This window comes from Temnothorax nylanderi, unplaced genomic scaffold (assembly GCF_030848795.1).
Source record: "Temnothorax nylanderi isolate EJ_2023f unplaced genomic scaffold, tnyl_v1.0 TNYL_tig0024_pilon, whole genome shotgun sequence".
Lineage (NCBI taxonomy): Eukaryota > Metazoa > Arthropoda > Insecta > Hymenoptera > Formicidae > Temnothorax > Temnothorax nylanderi.
In genome coordinates this window covers 9,380-35,832 of record NW_027249086.1, presented here as the reverse complement: position 1 = coordinate 35,832, position 26,453 = coordinate 9,380, and the positions used below count along the sequence as shown (strand labels likewise).

The 26,453-nt window shown below is 39.4% G+C and overlaps 5 protein-coding genes across 15 annotated transcripts; 3 read left to right on the top strand and 2 right to left on the bottom strand.

Annotated features, from left to right (window-relative positions):
- Nucleotides 1-19: 19 nt before the first annotated feature.
- Nucleotides 20-2,478, top strand: LOC139769677 (uncharacterized). Its single transcript, XM_071700950.1, has 2 exons — nt 20-1,454; nt 1,671-2,478. The coding sequence occupies exons 1-2, from the start codon at nt 831-833 to the stop codon at nt 1,866-1,868; spliced, it is 822 nt and encodes a 273-aa protein (XP_071557051.1). The 5' UTR covers nt 20-830; the 3' UTR covers nt 1,869-2,478.
- Nucleotides 2,479-4,778: 2,300 nt separating this feature from the next.
- Nucleotides 4,779-7,314, top strand: Gmd (GDP-mannose 4,6 dehydratase). Its single transcript, XM_071700946.1, has 7 exons — nt 4,779-5,309; nt 5,572-5,814; nt 5,899-6,091; nt 6,198-6,430; nt 6,535-6,750; nt 6,865-6,933; nt 7,034-7,314. Exons 1-7 carry the CDS (start codon nt 5,256-5,258, stop codon nt 7,094-7,096), a joined length of 1,071 nt encoding a protein of 356 aa, XP_071557047.1. The 5' UTR covers nt 4,779-5,255; the 3' UTR covers nt 7,097-7,314.
- Nucleotides 7,315-8,000: 686 nt separating this feature from the next.
- Nucleotides 8,001-10,814, top strand: LOC139769672 (uncharacterized). The gene is made up of 5 exons (XM_071700945.1): nt 8,001-8,391; nt 8,815-9,118; nt 9,414-9,674; nt 10,100-10,252; nt 10,462-10,814. Exons 1-5 carry the CDS (start codon nt 8,108-8,110, stop codon nt 10,618-10,620), a joined length of 1,161 nt encoding a protein of 386 aa, XP_071557046.1. The 5' UTR covers nt 8,001-8,107; the 3' UTR covers nt 10,621-10,814.
- Nucleotides 10,815-11,646: 832 nt separating this feature from the next.
- On the bottom strand, nt 11,647-16,480 carry LOC139769674 (NECAP-like protein CG9132). Its single transcript, XM_071700947.1, has 3 exons — nt 16,188-16,480; nt 15,586-15,982; nt 11,647-15,230 (listed from the first exon to the last, which is right to left on the bottom strand). The coding sequence occupies exons 1-3, from the start codon at nt 16,271-16,273 to the stop codon at nt 14,955-14,957; spliced, it is 759 nt and encodes a 252-aa protein (XP_071557048.1). The 5' UTR covers nt 16,274-16,480; the 3' UTR covers nt 11,647-14,954.
- Nucleotides 16,481-18,253: 1,773 nt separating this feature from the next.
- LOC139769670 (uncharacterized) lies at nt 18,254-24,052 on the bottom strand. Of its 11 annotated transcripts, none has more exons than XM_071700934.1 (8): nt 22,769-24,043; nt 22,167-22,394; nt 20,725-22,077; nt 20,525-20,672; nt 19,921-20,434; nt 19,480-19,782; nt 19,106-19,411; nt 18,254-18,762 (listed from the first exon to the last, which is right to left on the bottom strand). In XM_071700934.1, the coding sequence occupies exons 1-2, from the start codon at nt 23,837-23,839 to the stop codon at nt 22,191-22,193; spliced, it is 1,275 nt and encodes a 424-aa protein (XP_071557035.1). In that variant the 5' UTR covers nt 23,840-24,043; the 3' UTR covers nt 18,254-18,762; nt 19,106-19,411; nt 19,480-19,782; nt 19,921-20,434; nt 20,525-20,672; nt 20,725-22,077; nt 22,167-22,190. The 11 variants fall into 11 exon arrangements, with proteins under 11 accessions (XP_071557035.1, XP_071557036.1, XP_071557042.1 ...); XM_071700935.1 differs by having other exon boundaries at nt 19,921-20,148; XM_071700941.1 differs by having other exon boundaries at nt 20,525-20,577.
- Nucleotides 24,053-26,453: the final 2,401 nt, after the last annotated feature.

Sequence of the window (26,453 nt, the reverse complement as noted above, 5' to 3'; positions counted from 1 at the left end):
CTCATTCTTGCCCGATTTACATATATATTAACTTATCCAGGGAGGAATGTAGACATTACTAAATAACATTCAACCGACGTGGATCGAAAAATCGGTCTTGTGAGAAAGTTAGAAGCGACTTTCGGTGACTTGTGCTCTTTTTTCTCTATTTCTCTCAACACCCCGTATACGTGCGCGTCTTCGCGTCGATCGTGAAAAGGAGGACCGGCTAGGAGGAAGAGACCGTTCCGAGAAGCCGTTCGGCCTCGATATAATTATCGCAACACTGTTTATATATTGGCGCGGTTACTGCCGGCGTGGGTGTTGAAACAGCATATGTGTAAACAGCAATAAAACACGTAGTGCGGTCCCGGATAGGTAATCTCCTCCCCACGAGAGCGTAAACGAGAGTTCCCTGGAAAACCACCGATGGGCGGGGTTGAGCCAACCTCTATGATTCCCCACGTGTTAAATTAAACGAGTCTCCTTCGTTAGGGCAACTGGGAGTCCCGGGCGAGTCCGCGCCCCTGATCGGCAGGGTTTGCCTCGTCGCGTCCTGTCCCTCGATGATTACCCCATCAGTGCGATCCGCGACTCCGTTTCCCGCGGGAATACACGGTGGAATTCAACGGTGCCTCTTGGTTTTCGTCGCGTGAAGAAAAAGAGGCAGAGAGAGAGAGAGAGAGAGAGAGAGAGAGAGAGAGAGAGAGAGAGAGAGAGAGAGAGAACGTGATGTAACTTTTATTTCACGGTTCCCTGGGTGCGTCGCGAACAGAACATCCCGACAGGACAACCGCGCGTCGTCGGAAAAAAAAGTTTGTTATTGAAGACGTTCGCGAAAGGAATTCTCGATGCAGCCGAACAGTTGTCCCGAGGTTCACGGTCTCCTCGCGGACGATCAATCGTGCGGTCTGCGCGCTCGATGCCAGGAGTATTGGTGCATCCTCCCGATCGACAAGATGTTTCCCGCGAAACGTGCGTACGAGCTCACCAGCCTGGTCCCGGAGATGCTGCGCGCGGATATCGCGTGGCCGGCCCTTTGCCAAGCGTCGTTAACGTCCTGGCCGGTCCTAGCGAGACCTCCGATCGGCTACAAGACCGCGCCGCAACACGAGAAACCACCGTACTCCTACATCGCCCTGATCGCGATGGCGATCAACTCGTCGCCGAGGCGACGGCTGACGCTCGCCGGGATCTACAAGTTCATCATGGACCGGTTCCCCTACTACAGGGAGAACCGGCAGGGCTGGCAGAACAGCATACGGCACAATCTCAGCCTGAACGACTGCTTCGTGAAGGTACCGCGGGACCGGACGAGCGCGGACGACGACGAGGATCAGACGGCCGGGAAGGGAAGCTACTGGACCCTAGACCCGTCCGCCAGCGAGATGTTCGAGCACGGCAATTACAGGCGCAGAAGGACGAGACGGCGACGGGTGATCGCTCAGGGGAGACCGGAGCTCGTAGGATTACCGGTACAGCTTTAACCCCTTCGCGAGGGATGAGGGATTCTGCGCGCGATTATCTCTTAGCTCTTTGAAACGCGACGGTGCCTATATGCCCTCGACATCCGATGCTGGTTTCCCAGCTCGAACACGTCGTAGTGTCGTTGACCTAGCTAACACTCGAGTTGGGAAGCAAGTTAATGAAGAATTTCTGATAACACCGCTGAAGCACGGCTCTGATTGCAGGTATCGACCGAACTGTTATCCAATTCAATGAGACATCAAGAGGAGCAACGACGTGAGGTCGTTGAAACGAACGAAGAGAACGTCGTGGCGAGAGATACCGAAACCGAATGTACCGATTCCTCGGGACGTATCGCCAAAATGACGATGTTTAGCATCGACAACATCTTACGGAAGTCCACGCGAGAGTCGCAAATATAGTTTTACGCTTATTTTAGAAGGTGCCTCGGTGACATCGTAACGACAACATTGATCGGCAATGTTAAACAAGAAGATCCGTTTTAAAGCCGAAAATCCTGAACGCGTCCTGACGTTATACGTGCTATATATTCAGAATTATAAGTAGTTTTATTTATTGTGAAATGTTTTATCGTTCTAGCATAAAGAGTACCCTAATGTGTAACACTATAACCGGAAGTTGAGGAGACTAATACGCGCGTTTAATGTAATTTCTTCTACTCGCCAAAGTGAAAAGCGCAAAAGCGCATCCGCTAAGATTTCCAAAAAGTCCCGTCGACAAAAGAACAGCCGTAGCACTGTTTTCAATTCGTGAATTCAAATTAATGCGATATTTTAGAATATATTAAACACATTCTACTGTTTAATTACACTTTGCAGCATTTCTTCACAGACGAAATGGTTCTGCACAGTGTCTCTACACGTGTCCTCTCTCTTTTAGATATATCTACTTCATTTTATAATTGCGCCGCAGTGAAAAGCGTGAATTAATTCACAATAATTATTGTATTTTTCATATTCATGAAGTAATTGTAAACTTTCATTTTTTACTTGTTAATAAAGTTTAGAGTACAACCAACTCAGTTATTTTCATCAAAGCGTCACACACAGGCACTATAATATAATATAATCAGATAAACAATAGAAAGAAATAGATATCCTTGAAAAATTAACTTGAGAAAAAAAAGCTTGCGCTGAGGTGCTCTTTCAACAACTTTTCTTTTTTTTTTCTTTATCAGTTGATTCGTAATTATTCATTTCGGATATATGCGGATCCGCATCGATATATCTATCTGTAAACTTTTCTGTATAAAATTTCCGCTATTATTGATTAAAATTAAAACTGAAGAAAACAGGAGATAATATTTCTCGAATGACTTGGTAAATAAATTGCGGAATGCTAATTTGGTTTCGCACACACACGCAAACATTTCGCATACATGTATATTTAAATTCTTTCCTTATAACAAATTTGCATTTATAATATCGTCACCATTTCGATTCTACGAGTCAAATAGTACAAGACATGCTATTTGTATCATGCTAATGATACGTCATTTGAACATCTGCGATGCGAAGCAATCGAACATAAATATTATTGCACGCTTTCAGAGAAGAAAGAAAAGAAGCCGTCAGCTCCCGTCAAGCTGGACCAAGCGAAGAGTACGAACGAGTTTGTTTCGAGAGTGACGGTGGCGAACTCACGAGAGTCTCAACGATAAAGGTCTCCAAATTTTTTTAAACAAAAATTGTGTTTCCAAGCAGAACACAAGGGGGGCCGTGATAAATGTCAAAGTGACGAAGTGGCGTTATACGTGATTATTAATAATCACTCTGGAGTCATTTTGACGTTTGGAGTCATCGTGACTTTTTGTTCCGCTTGGGTTTCGTCTCTTATCAATACGTCAAAGGAAAAGAAACTCTCGTAAATAATTAAATATTTTGGCTCATCGTTCGTCTCTGTTAACTTGGTCTGGATCCATTAATGATGTAAGAATGATTGTATATAGATGTATATATTATACATACCTAATCCAGATTCCCTCCCATCTACACTTTCACTCCTTCGTGACAATTATCTTGACGCGGGGTAAAGGGGCTGCTCAGCAATCTATATAGCTGATAAGATTCTCTTCACTCGTGTGAGATCATATACCACGAAAAAAATCGCGTGGTGTGATTATTACGGATGTAGTTTATCTATAATACGTATCCCTTCCTCGCGAGAGATAGGATACACCCGAGGATACACCCTGTTTAATATCTTCGATATCAGGTCAAATATATTGAACAGCATATCTAATCGTAGCGATAAATAGGCATCCGATAAAGATAGAATAGCGCCGCACGTTTCAAAAAATAAAACTGCTTGCGCATCATCTTGCGCATAAAAAACATAATAATGAAGTGCTCGATTAGAGCAAAATCGTGCAAAGTTTCGCGCATATAAATTATCACATTAATTATATGCACGATCATGTAAAATATATATATTCAAAAGAACGCGAGAAAAAGAGGGCTATCGAACGAAAGCGTTTTCTTACATGTAAAGACCTATAAAAAAATCATTTCATAAACCGCTAAATATTTCGAGAACATATAACAGCTCTAGTGTCAAGTAGTGTGTCCCGGTCGCCATAACAATCCTAACATATTTAATTTTTTAATTTAAATCGACCTGACTGGCAGGTCGATTTAAATTACTTTAATTGTTATTCTATGTACGGGCGAAAGAAAATTTATCATTCTGTTTAATTTTTTAATTGTTGGTTTCTCATATACTACGTTTAAACGAGCGTTACTACAGAACCCCATGTACGCGGAGGAATTATCGTCAGAAGTATAAGTACTTAACGCTCGCGTAAACATAGTAATAGAAAATGAAAAATTCAGGACGCCATCCGGGACCAGAACCAAAGACCGTGGACGTTTTACCTGGAGAAATATTCGTGGACGTGCATGGCTGCGTTGTTCAATGTACACGTTTTGTGCAATACAGACCCAGAGGCGACCCAATAGACGAGTTCCATTTACATAACCCACTCTCGGACTTGTCTCGGATGAATAAGTTAAAAATTTAGCGGTGAATGATTTCAATGATTCCACAGATTCCACTGCACCGTGCACCGGTTGAATCCGTTGAATTAATCGCCGATAGCGCCGATATAGTAAGTTCGGAACTTATTCGAAGCTAAGGTTCGAATCTTCACTAACAACAAGCGGAACCTGCACCGGTAAGAAAAACATAATTAGCCATCGAGAAAATTCGCGGCTATGTAGTTGAGACAATTTTACACGGACATAGATAGCGCCTCGCGTCAAGAGCGGTATCCAATCATCGCGGGGAGAGGTTACTCTCCTGGTTACTCCTTGACGGAGAACGTCATGGCGGTTTTCACGACGTTCGCGACCTGGAAACCGTACGGGAAATCCGAAAAAATTCTGAATATTCGGTGGTATTCGGATCGTTATATCAATTTAGACAGAAAACTTGGAAATGTGTTTGAACGATGATGGAAGGAGGACGCGGAAAAATATCTCTCCAATGCTATATTAATTTTTGACGTTCCCCTCCTCCTCTTGTCTCACAATCACAGTAGAAAGCGATAAGGAGACTTGAGTTCAACGCGAGGGATATTTATATTTAAGAGGATATAATTAAAAAGGAAGAGGAACAATTAAAGAGACACGGTTAAAAGAAATAGGAAGACGTGACAAATAATCTATATAAGGAAAAAAGTAACACTGAGATTTTTCTGTTGATAAACGTTATCAGTATATTAATGGCTCTGGCGTGGCATTAGATAGTAACTCAATAAATTTGAGAGGTAAACTCGACCTACAAGCGACATGGCAACTGGCGATAGTAGACGTGTCGCTCTAATAACTGGTATCACTGGGCAGGTGAGTACTTGATTATTTATTTTTTTCTTTTTATGAATTTAATTTTCAGATCTTGACGCTGTCACAGAGAATACGTGGATTCCACAAACAGTAGTAGCAGTAGTATTCAAATTAAAACCGCAGCGTTAAATTTTAACAGGGAAAACATTGATTTAAATATCCAAGATGTTATTCTATTTGCCACACGTATTCACTACAGAACTACCTGTGTGAGGTGACAGAGAAGTTTATACCAGTCCTCAGTCTTTTGTCGCTATTGTAGGATGGCTCTTACCTGGCGGAATTCTTACTGGAGAAAGGATACGATGTGCATGGCATCATCAGGCGGGCCAGTTCGTTCAACACCGCGCGTATTCAGCATCTTTACGAGGATCCAAAGTGCCATCGGCAGGGTAAAATGAAGCTGCACTACGGCGACATGACAGACTCCAGTAGCTTGATCAAAGTCATTAGCGCGATACAGCCGACGGAAATTTATAATCTCGCGGCGCAAAGTCACGTCATGGTATGTATTAAATATGTATAAAATCTTTGTATTAAATAGATTGAGAGCTCTGTGTAATTATATGTGGTTTTTTTATGTTGCAAGGTAAGCTTTGAGGTGAGCGAATATACCGCGGAAGTGGACGCGGTTGGAACGGTAAGATTACTGGACGCGATACGTACGTGCGGTTTAGAAAAATCTGTAAAATTTTATCACGCATCGACGTCCGAACTTTACGGCAAAGTTATGGAAGTTCCGCAAAATGAAAAAACACCATTTTATCCACGCTCCCCATATGGTAATTGAGAGAAAGAGATATCTTTGTATTAAATCATCTCTTTATATTAATATTTTTCCATATTTTCATGTTAAATAGTTTTATACATCTTTTTCCAATTTTTTAGCTTGTGCGAAGTTATACAGCTTCTGGATTGTCGTAAATTATAGAGAAGCGTATAACATGTTTGCGTGCAACGGCATATTATTCAATCACGAAAGCCCGCGAAGAGGAGAGAATTTTGTCACGAGAAAGGTGACGAGATCCATAGCGAAAATACACTTGGGCCTACAGGACGTGCTCGAATTGGGAAACTTGGATGCGAAGCGAGATTGGGGCCATGCGAAAGATTATGTAGAAGTAGGTAACAATTCATGACTTGGAGAAAAAGTTTGCGACGCTTAAATAAATTAATTAGACACTCGAAATTTCTTGATATAATTTGCGCCACGTATAACGTGCAGGCAATGTGGTTGATGCTCCAACAAACGCAGCCGGACGATTACGTCATAGCAACGGGGGAAACACACAGCGTGAGAGAATTTGTAGAAATGGCATTCCAATATGTAGGTCGTACAATTAAGTGGCAAGGCGAGGGGATGAATGAGACGGGACAAGACGCACAAACTGGTCAAGTATTAGTTCGCGTGAATCCGAAATACTTCCGTCCAACTGAAGTGGTGAGTCATTATTATATCCGGTATATATAAACTAGAAAATTAAAAGAGATTTATTTTATGCTCTAATTTTACATTTTATTTACGTTTGATTGTTTCTTTCTTTTTTTTTTACAGGATGTACTTTTGGGCGATTCGTCAAAAGCAAGAAATAAATTCGGATGGAAACCGACTGTTACGTTTAAGGTAATTTTTTATATCCATTTAAAAAAAAGTAATTCTCAAGCGCTAACACTCTGTGTCTTTAAATATCATATATAATTCTATTAATTGACTCATATTGCAGGAACTTGTAAAAGATATGATGGATTCTGACTTGGAATTAATGTCGAGGAATCCAAACGCTTAATAACGTTACATTTGAATTGTGATATGACCAAACGCATTTGTCATTTTGTTTCCGTATGAAGCGCAGTATTTAAAATTTATCTACTTTTTGTAAATATTAAATATGATTATATAAATATTTTTTAAGCGTCCTCGAAACTCTACGAGGAACGAATAAGATTTTTACTAAATAATGTAATCTAGTGGCAATAATATATTATACGGATCAAGAAAAAGGGAGGACTGTTGAGAAATATCTAATAATCCTAACGTGATCCTGCCGTGAGGCATCCGAGAACGTATCGAATAATTATCGCTAGTTATTAGAGAGAAAGAAAGCGTAGGATGCAACTGCGACGATTTCATATTAAAGACAACGAAAAATAATCTTTTACGTCAATAAAGACACGAACGCGAAAAATCACGTATACGCAACATTTTATTCGGTTGACAAATAAATTATAATGATTAATTATTAAATTTTATCGTAGATATTTAATAATTGCTGTACAACTGGTTATAGTTGTATTTAATCGGTTAGGTTTTATCGCTAAAATTCTAGACTATATTTGGACTTTTTCTTTATAATATCCCGCTCACTTCCTACTCTTATATTCAATGGCCGCGTTCGGCAGACCATGCCGCTCAGTAGCAGTCGAACGTGATTGGCTCTTACTTTTAGAACCAACCAATCAACGCAGAGTGTTGATAAGACGAACTCAACAGTTGTGTGTCTGAACGCGGCCAATGAGAGCGCAGCATGTATCCGATCTTCTCGCTCCTCCTGCCGCTTCGTCCGTCGCCGTGTGGCCATGTCCTTCCCTCTCCAGCTCCAGCGCTGCGTCGGCGCTGGTCGCGCCTCCTCTCCTTCTCTCTCTCTCTCTCTCTCTCTCTCTCTCTCTCTCTCTCTCTCTCTCTCTCTCTCTCTCTCTCTCTCTCTCTCTCGCTCTCGCTCCCGATCGCGAGATTGTAAACAATTCGAACGGCGCGCGTGGAGGAAGGCTCCTGTGGCTGACCCTGGCTCGCGGGAAGGATGCGACTGACGTGGACCGAGGGGAGATACGCGCTCTGCCTGCTGATCCTGCAAATAAGACTGACGAACTCGCGGACGTCCTGGCGCCTGAACGCCGCCGCCGACAAGGTCGTGAAGACGACCGACTTGGTGAGCGCGATCGAGGACGATCCGATCTTCGACATCCTCGCGGGCAGCGTGGTCGCCGGCAATGGCCAGGCCTGGAGCAGGACCGCGACGTCCGAGAAGCACGAGAAGGTGCAGATATACTGTCAGGAGTGCAAGGGCTTCGCCAGCCAGGAGAGGTGAGGAACCGGCCGTGCACCTATCTCGTCGCTCAGGGTCACGCTATTAGGTTATAAAGTGGCTCAGCTTGTGCCCTCAGTTCCTCTCCTTTGGTTTTTCCTTTTCTTCCATGTCGCGCGCATTGCGAATACCACTCGTTCAATATAAAGTAGAGCGCTCTCATAAGCTAAGTAAAAGTGAGCACGGTCATGTTAATTGTTTAAATCATATAAAGCTAAGAATCTTAGTCTTTCCGCAACTCTTGTACCATTATAGTCCACCTGCATGCATAGATTTCTTTTCCGTTAATGTTTCTATAGTGTAAACAAGTGATGTGCCATTTATGTGACATAATTTTCTTTTTCTTTCTGTAGTTAGCGTTTTGTGTGTGGCTTGCTGTTGATTCAGTATTAAAACAGCCCTAACTTTGGTCCCCTTGGCAGACGACTCTCGTCGTACGTGCTGAAGGACACGCAAAATATCAGCGAGTCCTTCCCACTTGACTCACAAGTGTCGAGCGAGCAAGTGACATGCGCTTCCGGCCAGCAATGCGACAACATAATATTGGACTGTGGCAAGCCGGTGAACTTTACCTACTACGACAATCTGATCGGCGTGGCGAACAGAAACAAGCATCCGTTGGTCCCGGAGCCCAATGTGGCGCTCATGTTCAAGAAGAACGGCGGCAAAACCATCGACGTCGACATTGACCTGCTAGAGAGACGTTTGAAGAAAGCGAAGCGAGAGGTACCTATTTCAAAGCCTAGCATTTACCTGTTAATTCTAGATGAGAAGCGGAAGAAATATGTGCACAAAATTGCCAAAGATTCTAGCATTTTTATTTTCTCTTAGTCTTAAAGGGCTACAGTCTTTAAGTCTAAAGCACTTTTTTGCAAAACAAAAACAGATTATTGCAATCATAATATTTACATCTTCCAGATTTACTATCTCTTTTTATATATATCTCAAATGCAATAAAAGTTTTATGTAGCTCAAGTCTCTTCCGTGTGATTTCTCTTGAGAAATAAATTTCCATTTCTAGAAACCAAAATCTGTCCAGCTATATAACCAGATAGGAAATTTCTGGCGTATAAAGGGTGATGCGCAAAGATCAATCGAGTGCTTTCGCAGAGCGCTCGCTGTGTCACCGCACAACGCGGAAGTGCTCTTGAATTTGGCTAGAGTATTGCTGGTACAACATTACTTGGATGACGCGACATACTTGGCCAGGCGATCCTTGGAGTTGCAACCTCCAGATCGCAATGCATGGGAGCAATATCTTACGCTTGGACAAATATTCAAGGTATACGAACAATAATTTAATAGCGTTATAGCTGTGTGTAAAATATATTCGTGAGATTCTTAATAAACATCTGTGTGTGCAAAATATTTTATAAATTACTCGCACGAAAGATAAAATTGAAATTATCAAAATTAAACATTTTATTGATATGATTTATTAAATAATTAATAATAATTGTTCGATATTGAATTTATATGATATACGATGACTATAGATTTGATTAGTTTCTTAGAAACTAAACTCAGTTCAAATTATTATTTCATCATTTACCGTTTCCGTTGCTGTTCATCCATTATGTGAAATTTAACGCAATTTGATAGCTTTTTCCCGTGGTGGTGTTGCGCGCAATTTCATTGAACCGGTAACGTGTCGAAAAAGATGTGGCAAATGAAAAAATTAATATTAAATGCACCTTCTCGTTATAGGCATATGGACACTTTCAAGAGGCAGCTGTACACCTGCGTCACGCACTGGAATTAAAACCAGATCTTTCCGATGCTGCCGATGCATTGAAAGAGGTCGAGTCACTACCGCTTGCAAGTATACACGTGTATACGTTGCTGATAATCGTCGGTTTGGTATGTAATCTAATTTCTAATAGAACAGATAAACGGTCGCAATTTTTATGGGATACAATTAAATATAAAGTTTCTAGTATTTTCTTATATCTTTTTTAAATCAAGTTTATATCTAAACGGTTTTATGAAAAGACAAATCTTTTTTGTTTCCTTCCGGAGACATCCAACAGATTGGAAATTGTTACCGATATAATCGCCTGTTCTCGTAGGTGCTCGGTGTACTCTTTGTTGTATTGACCAGCGTAGAATGTGACGAGGAGTCAACTCTAGTCAATGGACAGCTTCAGCGTCCAGTACAGCGACATTTCAGTCGTGCTATGGCCATGCGCAGCTTACGGCTTAACGTTGCACGCAATAAACGCTGTTGATGATGACGATGCGGACGATGACTCATTATTGACGAATCAGTCGTTCGTACATGTGATGGAATAACTTGTCATGCCATAACGACTTATCTCCCTGCAAAGTTATTCGTAACACGATAACTCGCAATAATTCTCGGGATGCACTAACTGTTTATTATATATCTCCGGAGAAAAATATATGAAGAAATATACGAGAATTTTTCATCGCCACTTTATTCAGACCGGAGATCCTAGGCGTTATCAAACATAATTTCGAGATTAGATTCTCAACTTCCATCCAATATTTATTTTTATCTTATCAACGTGTTTACAGAAAATAAAAAATATGGAATGTTTTATATATATATATATATATATATATATATATATATACCAGGATTACAATTCTCTCTCTCTTTTAGTTGCTATCACACATATAATACAGTACATTGTAACAATTTCTTTCAATTGCCATATGCACGAAACTAGAATAGATACAAGTGATATACTTTTAATTTGCTTTCCGCGTATATCACTTAATAATACGATTGTGCTTGTAAGTGATATTAGTACCTCATTAGAGCTGAAGATTAGCTTTTTAACATACAGGATGTCCCAAGAAAGATGTGAAATAGCAGCAGAATACTATTTTTTAAGTTCTTAATAATACCTTAATAATAACCAATTCGAATTACGATTTTTGAAGCAGAAAGATGTAAAGCTATACACACAAAAATTTTTAAACGAAATGCTGGACTTTTTCTTCTACCGTTTATTCTGAAAATTTTTGTTTTATTGGAAAAAATACGTCTGTCGACGCAAAAATCATTTGGATATTCGTAAGTCGGCATTGTTGCTATTTCTGCGGCGTTGGAACCAGCAAATGTTTGTTTAAATTGTTGATAATTTTTAAGGGAATCTAAAAAAAATTATTTGTGAAATATAGATGAAGTATCTTTTACTCATAATTATATTTTGTTTGTAATATTGAATAATTTGAGATATCTTAATACTTGATTCTGCAACAAAATTTGCATTAACATCTGCATCTAGTTGTTAAAAATAACATTTATTACATACACACATATAACTATTATTATTCGAAGGAGGTAATTCTTATATATGATATAAAAGTTTTCCTTCTTCTTTAACGTTCAACGTTAAACATAAAAATAACTCTGATTCGCTGCTAACATCTGTATAATTTGTGACATTCTCCGCTATCACTTCGCACCTTTTTAAAGCCCGGTGTCCACGATGCTAGAACTGTGTCCGAGTTTCGGTTTAAGCCAATCAACTAGCAGCTCTTACAGAAAAGCAGCAGTTTCATTGGCTTAAACCGAAACTCGGACGCAGTTCTAGCATCGTGGACACAAGGCTTAAGACAGTTTCCTATAAATAAAAAGAAATAATATATGTAATATGAAATTGCATTTAAACACGCATTCAACAAGATTCACACTAACAATATGTTTAACAAGGTTATTCTACATTTTACATAAAAATTTAGCACGGGATGTAAATAACATTGTACAATTTATCTAATTAACGAGTCATAGATATAGTAGGATTCTACTTTTCACCGGAGACACAATTGTTTCTCATTACGTCGAAATTTTTACATATACTCCTCAGACGTGTGTTTAAACATTTCTAGTATAACATCCTCTTCTAATAACTTATACATAATACTCGTGAGATATGTAGATGTAAAATAATTGTTTGCGAATACTTCTCTTAAGCCTTGTGTACACGATACTAGAAATCGGTCCGAGTTTCAGTTTAAGCCAATCAACTTGCAGCTCTTATCGGAAAAACAGCAGTTTCATTGGCTTAAACCGAAACTCGGATCGATTTCTAGTATCGTGTACACAAGGCTTAAGAAGTATCTCTTAGAGATTTGAAAGAGAAGTTTAAATGGAACATAAAAAAATGTATGTCTATTTCCGGTGCTTATTATTCAGATACGTTTTGTTATTCAATTATAGAATCTAATATAGGATTTATAAATTTCAAGACTTAGTTTCTGGAATCATTTGGTTTTCCCAATCGGGATTAAAAACATATCTTGAAACTCACAAAAATATAAAAATACTTCTTTTGTAATATCGTAGAATATTTTTTCCTTGATTTAAGCTTATTCTCGGCAAGAATTTATCAATTAGCACACGCGAGATGAAAAACGAACAAGTAGAGAAGAGAATAATGAATTTAAAATAAGATACGACGACTTTGCAGCTATTTCTTTAATGAAAAACCTAGCTCGGCTCAAATGTATTAAAATTGAATGAATAACTTTGTGGACACTCAGTGTACGAGGGAATTAGGCCTTCTTTTACAATAGGCCTCGTAATATTTACAAATGTTGCAAGCTAACGGTCGAGGCCAAACATTATATTGTTATTATATATTGGATATGTTATGTGTTATACACTTGACTGAATAATGAATTAAAAAATGCCTGTGCAATAGAAAATACTGGAAGAACAACTAACAAGTTGATATTGGAAAAATTAACTAAATATTATTAAATTTTTGTTATAAAATTTATAATTTTATAATTTAATATTTTATTATAATTTTTAATTTATAATAAAATATATTAAAATGTCGATTTTAATTGAAAGAAAATTATTCTCTCTTTATATCCAATTGCTCGATTATCGCAAATCAGCGATACCTTAATACCTCGCAAAATTCTTTCCTTAAAAAATTCCGAAATAAATACAATTAATTCATAAAAAAAAATAGTTTTATTATTTAAAAAAAATAACGAGACTTCCTTAGAAGTCCTTTTAGTTTCCTTAGGATTTAATATCGCTTCTCAACAGTTATTAATTAATATAATAATGAATAAATAAGATGTATATTGGATGACATTACCTAATATACAATGTTTATGAATCAAATTATATAAACAATAAAGCATTTAACCACAATGAAAAGATTTCATTTTGAATGTTAAAAAGAAAAATGTTGTTTTGTAAACCAGGTCAAAGTCATTCAGTATTTCATATTTGAAAAAGTTAAAAAGAAAATAGATGAATCTCGAATGTCGTACTGTGCCTCTGTAAATACTAAACATGTAATTAACTATTGTAATCTGCCTCGAATTTGCTTCTAAATTATTGGTCTAGTCTGTACAAGGCACTAAATGCATCTGATATATATCGACATTTACACATACAAAAAATTACGTTATGCTATCTCCAAATACATTGAATGTCCAAAAGCGATTGAGATGAGTTTTTGAATGGTATTTATAAGTACAATACTATTATATAGAGTGCTGGGGAATCATGCAACAATCGAGAAGAGGGCAATCTATTGAAGAACAAAAAACAAATATCAATTTGCAAAGTAAAATGTTTTCATATTGCTTTTCGTAGCTAACTTGGAGTTTTCCGTACTGTTATATCCTTAAAAATTTTAAACATAAGAATTGAATTATTACATTACACCGCATCTCTTTTAATCGATATGATAACCGGTATATTTATTTTTTAAAACATTTTTTTTTACATAAGTTTGGAATAAAAGTTTTTTTAAGACCTTGCAAAATTCTTTCCTTGAAAAGTTCAGAAATAAAAACAATAAATTATTTAAAAAATAGTTTTATTACAAAACAAATATAACGAAAGGCTTCCTTAGAAGGCTTTAGGTTTCCTTAAGATTTAATACTGCTTTAAAACGTCTTTTTTGACTGGAAAAATATCACCCCTCTCACGAATGTTACTATATTTTTCACCACACGCTATATAGTATTGGAAAATATACATCAGACTCTCTTTTTCCATTATTCATAAAGACTTCCAATAGTCACCTTAAAATCTCTAGCTTAATACGTTTATCATGTCATATGCGTGTATAATCAATTATTTCATTTACTTAAATATACAAGAATGATTTCAGCATAAATGGCCAAATTTTAGATATTCTATCCATTCTAAGAAAAAGAATCGTATTAGCATAGATTTGAAGTCGCTTTCTTTTCAATTTATAAACACTCTCTCCTCGTCATGAAGTTGTACAAAAATGCTTTGAAAGTTTACATAGATATACGTTTCTAATATTGTATTATATGTTGGCATTGTATGTTAGCAATATTTAAACAAATTATCAGTCCCTTTAGACATTGGAAAATTAAGATAATATTAACGTCAAAAAATTTTCAATGATTTTAGTATCCAATGAACGTTTTGATTTGAGAAGTCATCATTACAGCAAAACTCCATTTTCAGGAGTTTTCAAAATGAGTAGAACATGTTTCCAAAGCTTGACCATCCATATCAAAATCACTATGTGTATATACCGAAGCAAATATCTATGTATAACATTATATACATATATTCTAAAAGTTAGAATTGCACCCAACTGGCATTGGCCACTGTGGGTGTTGGTGCCGGTCCTGATGCCGGTGCTGATGCCGATGCTGACTGAGAAGCACTAGCAAATTCGCCCCACTCTGAACTCGTACCATCTTGATTTTGACTTTGCGGTGGCTTGTGCGCCGGTGAGGAAGTAGGAGTTTTTGCCGGTGGTGGAGCAATCTTGACACCACCTGGGGGAGGCGGTAGACCTACGGCCGGATTACGTTGTCTGGACTTGGACGCAACCTCGCTGCCATCCTTTTTCTAAGTAACAAATATGTAGAAAAATTATTTAAAGATCGGACCATATAAAAAGACACGTCGTCTAGATACTTGTTGTCAGGACAGTCTGACTTTCCATATCGAATCATATCACACACATGCAGCTCTAAAAGAAATTTAAAAAGGATATTAATAGATGACAAAAGCAAGGATATTTCTATAAAATCATTCAAAATTGAGAAAGAATCATTGAACAGACGTACAATTAATATGTTTCTTCTTTTAATTATCTTGGAACAATATTTTCTTAATCTCAATTTAAATAAATATTAATTCTTTAGATTTTAACGGGCAGTACATTCGTCGCGAAACAACCACGTGACGAAAAGGTCCTTACGGTAATCTTCATGTTAATCTTGATAGTTTCGCCCTCCTTAAATCTGAGATCCAACTCCTGCTTTGGCTTCTCCTTCTCCTTCTCGATCTGCTCCCGATTCTTCAACCATTTAAAGTGATCCTGAAGAGCGACATTCAGATCAAAACTGTCAGACCTGTCTAAGAAACCGACACCTATGAACGCTGACCGTCCATTATCGTCTTGGATCCTCAGGACGAAATATCGGGACGAGTCGGTGACCGGTTCTACCGCTATCCCAGGATAAGTTTCGATGGGACACTTGGCGAACAGTTCGCCCGTGATCTTGTCCTCTAGCTTTAGCGTGATGCTGTCGCCCTGTGACACCAATCGCATGCGACCGGTCCAGGAGGGTTCCTGCAGGTTCCAATCGGCTGCTCTGTGACAGATCAAGGAGGAGACGGTGAGCGAACAGGTTCGAGAAAACGGAATAAACGTACCGTCCACCCGCCTTACTCTAGCTTTACTTTACTCAAACGACTCGTACGGTCGTCTCAACGAGAAACTACGGATCCGTCGTTCATAACATATTGAACAGCGTCGCGAAACGTCGCGTTGGACAGGCGCGTCTCACGCGCGCTTACCGATAACCCCTGTTGGTCGACCTTGGCGGAATTTTGAAGACAAACACCTCGGACTTGACCAGGAGAACGCTCTCGTACGTCTCCATCGCGCTTGCCGACGACGACGCTTCACGGGAGACGAGTCGCAGGTCGCAGGGACGATCACGGGGGGGGAGGGCCTTACTCCACGCAAGGCTACCGTTTGAAGGTTCGTTTGTGCGCTCCCCTGACAAATGTCCGCTGCGATCAGCCGTGATTTGATAACTCTATCTCGAGTCACGCCTCCTGTCACCCCCTTCCTCGTCGCCTACGCCGTAAAAACCTTTCCGCCCACGAGTTGTCCATAGATTAAACGGGTATAGACGGGCTGGTGGATTCTTTTTTACACGGAAGCCAGAGCCGCCAGAGGAAGCGTGACTCACCGACAGGAACGTGATTACGAGGGAAATGAAAAGGCCTGTTTGTTTTCGCTGCACTTCTGAATTAGTGCAATAAGTTAGAATAAAACAAATATATCTTCTTTCATTCTAACTTATTGCAATAGTTCAGAAGTGCAGCTAAAACAAACAGGCCTATTAACAATTTTGTCTTATCGGCGTCCAATGTCGATTCGACGTCAACTGTTTCCCGACTGTCGCCAAAAAAGTTAAAAGTTCGCCAACTCTCTTTTGATAACTGCAATTGACAAGCGCAACATGGAAATAACACTTTTCGGCCGGTATTTATAGTCGATTCTTATATTTAAAGCCTTGTGTACACGATACTAGAAATCGGTCCGAGTTTCTAGTATCGTGTACACAAGCATGGTGTTAGAAAACAGGTGTAACATTGCGCATAATGGCGGCCGGAGAATACGACAACCAATCAAATGTTTATCCAAAATGTGGCGCCACATTTAAATGCAGCATTAGTCACAGTGACAAAAATGCAAACAAAAATAAAAAATTTGTAAATATAATACGAAACCTCACAAATTAATTAAAAAAATATAATACATAATATACTAATGATAAAAAAACAATTTCTACATTAATAAGTAAATAAAGAATAAATATTGCAAATAAGGAATTAGAAAACGTTATTAATAAGGAAGTATACAGAAATGATTACTCGTATTGCAAACTGTAAGAACAATATTCCTGACACAATGTTATATTTAAAATCGTCTTAAGTTTATTATAAAATGCTATAATAAAATAGCCTTTGCAGCATCTTAAGATAAGCTTTTCTGTAATCTGAAATCTAAGATTGAACTATGAGCACCGTTCTAAGTTGTAGAGACGTGTAATTGATTGTAATATAAAAGAAAGTGTAGGAGTGATATTATATTAAAACAATTATAAATAAAGAAATGCAATTTTTCCAGAACATGTTTTTATTTTACATTTTGTACATTTTCGGTAAAATAAACCGCCGCGTACATCTGGAGGTCGGTTATGTATCTTGAAACGAAGTGAAAATTACAACAGTCAACGGGAAGACAATGATGACGAGGACTGTGAATGACGACGACAGCACGTTGGCATAGCTTCTCCCCAAAAATAGAATATCTAATATCTAAACACAATATATATATAACCTTTAACTATAATATACTTCACAATAATATTGAAGGAGCCATATTGCTTTTGGCATCTTGGATAAAGTTCTGATTGGTCAAAGAAAATGACGACTGCGCATCCTCGAAACTGTTACACCTGTCTTCTAACACCATGTACACAAGGCTTTAGACCATCTTAAGTACTATCTTAAGATGTCATAAGCCAATCACAGAGCCGTAAGATCCGACTACGAATACCGACCTTCAACTATAGCAGTTGCCATCGTTTGTGACGTATCGTAGAATGGCCTACACGGCTTCCGATAGGTTGAAAAATTATTGCCTAGGCTATCGCATAGCTTTTAACCAATCAATTTGCAACGTTTCTGCAAGAGCAGAATTTTCGCATACGTTTCTCTTGCGAATGAAATCAAGAATCGAGCTCCTGTTCTATTGCCTGTTGCCTAGCACCTAGCATTGTGCAAGAGCCTTTACACTTCTGATAATTGTATCTTATTTTAGAAAAAAAAAAAAACAATTGAAGAGATTGTTTATATATCGTTTGCAATTTAATATTATTTCGTTCTTATAACGGACGTACATGTAAATATGCTCAGGGAATATTAGAATCTTATTCTATATTAGATATGTGCAAATTATATAGTTTGACGAATTTACATATGAGAAATTCGTTTTTACAATACATTCTCAATTTTATCTTCAAATAATCCATTCTGCATCCTCTTATAAATTAAGTATCCCGTAGCTGTATACGTAATTATATATTCTGCGTTATTTGGAAAATAAAATAATTATTTCTCTTGCTAAAGTGACATTTTCATTGAATAATATTCCAAATAATTACATAGAACGTATAGCATTAATATCTTAATACGAAATACATTGTCTGTTCATATTCCTGGCATTTAAAAAGTATAAAGATAAAAAAATGTCTTTAATAATATCTTATACGTGCATTTGACTTGCACCATTATGACACTGTGTATCTTATTCTTCCAAAAAGAAATACTGTCCAGCTCTTTTCTGATTCAAGTCCTATAAGAAAAGTAATTGATTAGAATTTTATCCTTAAAATACAGAGAAAATGCGCATACGTATGTTTTATAAATAAAAAAAGAGATTTTGAGACATAATTAAAAAAATTACCAGCTGTATGTATACCTATATATATATATATATATATATATATATATATATATATATATATATATATAAAGTGCACAGAGTTATATGAACAAATATTTTATATTATCCAATCAAATTGTGATAGCTAGCTTAGCTATTAATGCTTTATTATCAAAAATATATTAGCAATTGAACATTTTTAATAAATTTTACGTTGTTTAGATCAAGTTATATCAACAAAAGTTATACGTACTTTTACCGATTGATTCTTATTGATCCTTGGTCTAAAGTTGTTGGGATCTCTTCTGAAAGTGATGCCCAATAGTTCCAGAAATCTGTTGATACCGTTTAACAAAGATTGAGGACTGTGAGCGGTGGTTGTCAGGATGAATTAGAGATGTCACAGCAGCATTGAAACGCTGTTTGACATCTAGATAGGAAGAAGGCTCGTCGAACATGAAAATATCTCCATTCTGAATGCATACCATTGCACAAGCAAATCGCTGAAGCTCACCACCGGAAAGTGCTTCAATACTTCGATCACGTATATGTAACAGATCTAAGAAAAATATACATTAGCAAAAATATAAAACAAAAGATTAGTAAAATTAAAAAAAAAATATATACATATTTTCTGTGCTATCCATTTAGTAGTTTGCATATGTATAAATGTATATACATATATGTTGCGTGTATCGCGAGACAGCAACTACATACAAAATATCTCCCCAAGTTTGGTTTTTGTTTGCCAGCTAAAATTTTAAGGGCAGTCGATTAGCCAATTCCATTAGTTCCTACGAGTCCTAGAACTTCACCGGGACGTGGAATAGGAAGTCTGTGTAGTTTAAATGAGTTCTTAGAATAACGATGCGTTTCCTTCTCTAAATTACTAGGAAGATTGATAATAGAAATCGCTTCAAATGGACATTTCTGCAAAAAATAATTTGGTTTATTATCATTCTAAAGAACGTTTCAATACTTAATAACAAGTATAATAAGATATATTAATTTTATCAAAGATGTCATTATACAAAATTGTTATATAATTATATTATATAATAAAATCACCTTGACACAGATACCACATCCAACGCATAGTTCCTCCGAGACGGCTGCTATTTTGCTGTTTGGATTAACTTCTATACAAAGTTTTCCCATTTGTACTACGGGACAAGATCTCTTGCATTCTTGACTACATCGTTTAGGTTTACACTTATCTGAATTCACAATCGCTATACTGGTCAAACGATCCGTCTGCTCCATTGATTTTTTTGGTGGCATGATGACGACAATATGCTAATTTAGGGAAAAAATATAGCTTTGTGACTGTATAATAGACAAATTAAAATATAAAGTACATCATGAATATATCATAAGGTAAGACAAAAAGCATACAACAAAATCTTGAAAAATAATATGAGGTAAAATAATAAGATGACAAAAACAGATAAAACATATGAAACAAATTAGAGAATAATTTATAAACATGTCCTAGCTGACATATTTTAGTTGAACATTTATAAGCTGTTTAGTTGATAATTCACATTATAATCATTGTACATCTTGTAACATCTGGAGTAAACTAGAACAAGTAAAAAAGAATGAGGACTAAGCAAACAAACAAACAAAAAACCTAGAAAAGCAAAAAAATGCATTAAATTGTCATACTGACCGAATTTTAATTATCGCAATCGTGAAAGCTGGTAATCCCATGCGACTTCTAACCTCAAATCGTAAATGACAAATTCGAAATGTTACCGAAATAAATATCAACGCTATTGCGATGTGTATGTCGTTAATGGAAATAGTTTGTCTCAATCCTATAAAGAATTTGAAAAGAAGCAATGTAATATAATATATATTAACCCTTACCGTAAAAAAAGTCAAAAACATCGATAAATCCACCAAGAAGTGACTCCAAACTCCAAATGATCCTATCAAAAGGCTGGGTTCGCGGAGCGCGCTTTTAGCGCTATGAGCGTGCTCTGTCCTTGTTCAACTTTCAGTAAGTAACAGAGGGAGCTTTCCAGCAAGCGACACAAGTCGACACAAGTGTCGTTTTGTCTTTGTTACTCATTGCTAAAATAGAAAGATAGAACGACGTTTGTGTCGACTTGTGTCGCTTGCTGGAAAGCTCCCAGAGATAGAATGACGTTGTCAGCGCTAATAGCGTCTCCCCGAACGCACCTCAAAAATCAAACGCGTTTCGATCTTTCTACAGGAACTTGGTCTATTTCCACATTCTTAGGCTGAGTTTCCACTGAGCGCGTCACGCGTCACGTTATCCAATCAAAACGTTTAATTTTATTACATTACAAATAAAGGTGGGATTTCACGATGACGCTCCGACGCTGGGGATTCGAGCGTCAAATCTGGTCACGTGATAGATTCAGAGGGACGCGAAATATAACCTAACCACTGGATTGGCTGAAATGAGCGTCGAGCAGGGCCGGTAAACTCCCATTGTTTCGCGTTGCCAGTGTTTGTAGCGCCTCTACAAATCTTGCCCCTCCTTTGAGGAACTAAAATTCAATATGGCTGTCGAACCGCTCGATTTAAATACATAATAGCTGATTTTTTCATATTATTATTATTGCTATTTATAAAAATTATGATAGAAAAATGGCTAGGAAGCAAAAATTAAGCTACACTGCTATTGTTACAATTTAATTATTACAAGTTTTATTGTAAATATTTCGAAATAAGAAAAATATAAAAAATAATAAAATAGATATAGAATGTGTACATATGTGTATGTGTTTATATGTATGTACGGTGTATATGTGTGTATATGTATGTGTGTTTGTATAAACATATTTCAATTTAGGTGCGTATACAGCCATGTAGAATTGCGGAAAGGGCGTGATTGTTGTTGAGGCATGACAAATCTTGTATTGTACTGCGTATTTAAGATAGAGAGAAACATCGGTTGAACGTTCGCTGGGGTCAATCGCCCCTGGATCCATTCGTCTCGGTTGCACTTTTCTTACTCCGGCGCTTCCTGATCCTGCAAAGTGCATTACGTAGACTCCGAATCAGGGACCGTATTCTCGAGCCTGCCCTAATGATTTTCGTATGCGACTTTCTATTTGAAAAGCATTTAATTTCGCATGCGAATTTCATGAAAACGATTCGAGAATAGGGCTCCAGGTTCGCTTATTTCAGCTGCACTTTTTTTCATTTTCAGTATTTAAACGAGTGTACGAATCCTGCTGGATAAAGTACCTGCAAGAAAAAAACATAATTGTTTCAATAAATAACGCATTCTATGTTCCCTTATTTGCGAGTGTAAACATAATACTTCCCCTTTTTACCTTTCTTAACATATCTTATTGCCATCAATCAATCTCTTCCTTAATTAAACATAAATATTGTAGAACACTTTTATTACACCCGGTATCAATAGGAATATTTCGTAATTGTTTCTTTAAAGTGACATGAGAAGGAAGGTGTAGATATGTAGAAAGAAAATTATATGATGTACGAGATCTTTTAAAGAGACTTAAGCAAAACATTTTTTCTTCAAGAGTATAACGTCTACCCTGTTGAAAATAACATAATAAACATATATAAGAAAAAAATCATAAGCCAATATTTATAGTCCGTTCTTATTTTAAGACCGTCTTAAAATTGTACTTAAGACGGTCTTAAATAAAAGAACCGATTGTATAAATATCATCCATAGAATGCAATAATACAAAATATATGCATCAAAATTTTAATTTTAAGTCTAATTTTATATATACAATTTTTAATAATTTTCCAATAAAATAAATACAATTGCAAACAATATTATTAAATAGCATGAAAAAATAAAGTATTAACTAAAACAATAAAAAAAATATTGTTAATAAGTTTGCAAACATGATTGAAGAATGATATAGACGAAGGATATACAATATTGATATTAATGTACCTGAGGTGCCACTTTATCATGTTTTATTATTAGATCTAGTATTTGTTGTCGTATTAAGGAAGTTTTATCCTTTCTGCCTCTGTGATCTGTAGTGCTAAGTGTTATTCTGTTAGATGTACGTTTTTGTTTCATTTTCCGAATTATTTGCTTTAATCGTCTTTGATCTTTTTGTAATTTTATTACTTTCTGATAAAACAATCGGGCTTGTGAATTTAATGTACTTTGTCTTGTAATTTTCAAAAGATTAGGTCTTCTTCTTGCAGATAAAGTATGTTTATTGTCTTTATTTAATTGCTTTTCTATTTTCTCTTGCTTTTGAGACAATACTTCTATTTTCTCTTGTTGTTGGTAATGCAACATTTCCATTCTCTCTTGAATTTCTTCTTGCTTTTGAGACATTTCCATTCTCTTTTCTCGCTCGTGATACAACATGTCCATTTTTTCTTGAATTTCTTGCTCTTGGGACACCATTTCCATTCTCTTTTCTTGCTCGTGATGCAACATTTCCATTCTCTCTTGAATTTTGTCTTGCTCTTGGGACACCATTTCCATTCTCTCTTCTTGCTCGTGATGCAACATTTCCATTCTCTCTTGAATTTTGTCTTGCTCTTTGGACAACATTTCCATTCTCTCTTCTTGCTCGTGATGCAACATTTCCATCCTCTCTTGAATTTCTTCTCGCTTTTGAGACAACACTTCCATTCTCTCTTGTTGCTGATGCAGCACTTCCATTCTCTCTTGAATTTCTTCTCTCTTTTGAGGTATTGTCATTTCTGTCTGTTGCTGGAATACTTCTTCTTGCTGGAGTTGTGTACCCGCCTCTTCTGGACATACTAATTCCATGCATGGGACAGCAGTATTTATTAATCTTCGATATCTTGGACTGCAAGAGTAATCATTCTCATGAAAATGTTTATGACACACTCGTAACCATTTTATAACGTCTTCATCTGTAATATTAAGCTTCAAAATCTGTAACCATCGTTTGCGGCGTTCTTTATTGGTAGGAATCCCATATGACGGCACTCTCTTGCCCGAATTGCATCCTTGTACACAGCACGATCTTGCCATATTTTTCTATTTCACACTACTTCTAATTACCTTTGGCAATGTTTTAAAAATATATTTAAACGTTTTACGTTTATACAATGCACGACGACAAACCACGACAGACAATGCGAACTGAATGCGAACCACGTTGCTAAAAGTTCACGGCAGCAACCAACAGCAGCTGACAACAGTCGACAGCCATATTGAATTTTAGTTCCTCAAAGGTGGGGCAAGATTTGTAGAGGCGCTACAAACACTGGCAACGCGAAACAATAGGAGTTTACCGGCCCTGGCGTCGAGTGTTAAAGCTAAACACAGTTTAGCTTTTTGACGCTCGACGCTGGATTCGAGCGTCAAATCTGGTCACGTGATAGATTCAGAGGGACGCGAAATATAACCTAACCACTGGATTGGCTGAAATGAGCGTCGAGTGTCAAAGCTAAACACAGTTTAGCTTTTTGACGCTCGAATCCAGCGTCGAGCGTCATCGTGAAATCGCACCTTAAAGGTGCGAATTCATGGGACGCTCGTTTCAGCGTATCGCGAGATCACGTGATTTCGATCTAACGCTAGCGTCAAGCAAAGAAAGCTGGATTTTCTCAGCTTTAAGCGTCAAAGCCAAAGCAGCGCGAAGACGCCGAAATTTTGACGCTGTTTTCCTTTTCATGAATTTCTATTGACGCCGGCGTCAATTGTGGTCATGCGACCTTCTTGCCGCTGAAAATGAGCGTCGAGCGTCAGCATGAAAAGGCACCTTTAATGTTATAAAATGGGATATTTTGATTGGTTAATTCGGAAGACGCGACGCGTGACGCGCTCAGTGGAAATTCAGCCTTATGCCCGTATCAGACTACGGATTGGGATTGAGATTGGATTGAAATTTGACCAATTAGAGCATATTTCACTAAACTTGAAGTTAGTTTTCTTTATTCTGATTGATTAAATTTCAATCCAATCTCAATCCCAATCCGTAGTCTGATACGGGCTTTAAGCCTTGTGTACACGATGCTAGAAATCGGTCCAAGTCCTCGATTCAAGTTATCGAATAGAAGTAGTTGTACTTTGATGATTCTAGATAGCGTTATAGTCGAAAAATGTGGGGTCGAGAGCTGAGTATGAGCTCCCTCGCTAACTCGTTCCCTCGCTCCCTCGCTCCCACGCTCCCTCGCACCCTCGCTATTTCTCTCCCTCGCTCCCTCGCTATTTCTACCCTCGCTCCCTCGCTCCCTCGCACCCTCGCTCCCTCGCTCCCTCGCTACCTCGCTCCCTCGCTCCCTCGCTCCCTCGCTCCCTCGCTCCCTCGCTCCCTCGCTCCCTCGCTCCCTCGTTCCCTTGCTCCATCGCTCCCTCGCTCCCTCGCTCCCTCGCTATTTCTCTCCCTCGCTCCCTCGCTCCCTCGCTCCCACGCTCCCTCGCTCCCACGCTCCCTCGCTCCACGCTCCCTCGCTCCCTCGCTATTTCTCTCCCTCGCTCCCTCGCTCCCTCGCTCCCTCGCTCCCCCGCTCCCTCGCTCCCTCGCTCCCTCGCTCCCTCGCTCCCTCGCTCTCTCGCTCCCTCGCTCCCTCGCTCCCTCGCTCCCTCGCTCCCTCGCTCCCTCGCTCCCTCGCTCCCTCGCTCCCTCGCTCCCACGCTCCCTCGCTCCCTCGCTCCCTCGCTCCCTCGCTCCCTCGATCCCTTGCTCCCTCGCTCCCTCGCTCCCTCGCTCCCTGGCTCCCTCGCACCCTCGCTATTTCTCTTCCTCGCTCCCTCGCTATTTTACCCTCGCTCCCTCGCTCCCTCGTTCCCTCGTTCCCTCGCTCCCTCGCTCCCTCGTTCCCTCGTTCCCTCGTTCCCTCGCTCCCTCGCTCCCTCGCTCCCTCGCTCCCACGCTCCCTCGCTCCCTCGCTCCCACGCTCCCTCGCTCCCTCGCTCCCTCGCTCCCTCGCTCCCTCGCTCCCTCGCTCCCTCGCTCCCTCGCTCCCTCGCTCCCTCGCTCCCTCGCTCCCTCGCTCCCTCGCTCCCTCGCTCCCTCGCTCCCACGCTCCCTCGCTCCCTCGCTCCCTCGCTCCCTCGCTCCCTCGCTTCCTCGCTCCCTCGCTCCCTCGCTCCCTCGCTCCCTCGCTATTTCTCTCCCTCGCTCCCTCGCTCCCTCGCTCCCTCGCTCCCACGCTCCCTCGCTCCCTCGCTCCCTCGCTCCCTCGCATTCTCGCTCCCTCGCTCCCTCGCTCCCTCGCTCCCTCGCTCCCTCGCTCCCTCGCTCCCTCGCTCCCTCGCTCCCTCGCTCCCTCGCTCCCTCGCTCCCTCGCTCCCTCGATCCCTTGCTCCCTCGCTCCCTCGCTCCCTGGCTCCCTCGCACCCTCGCTATTTCTCTTCCTCGCTCCCTCGCTATTTTTACCCTCGCTCCCTCGCTCCCTCGTTCCCTCGTTCCCTCGCTCCCTCGCTCCCTCGTTCCCTCGTTCCCTCGCTCCCTCGCTCCCTCGCTCCCTCGCTCCCTCGCTCCCACGCTCCCTCGCTCCCTCGCTCCCTCGCTCCCTCGCTCCCTCGCTCCCTCGCTCCCTCGCTTCCTCGCTCCCTCGCTCCCTCGCTCCCACGCTCCCTCGCTCCCTCGCTCCCTCGCTCCCTCGCTCCCTCGCTCCCTCGCTCCCTCGCTCCCTCG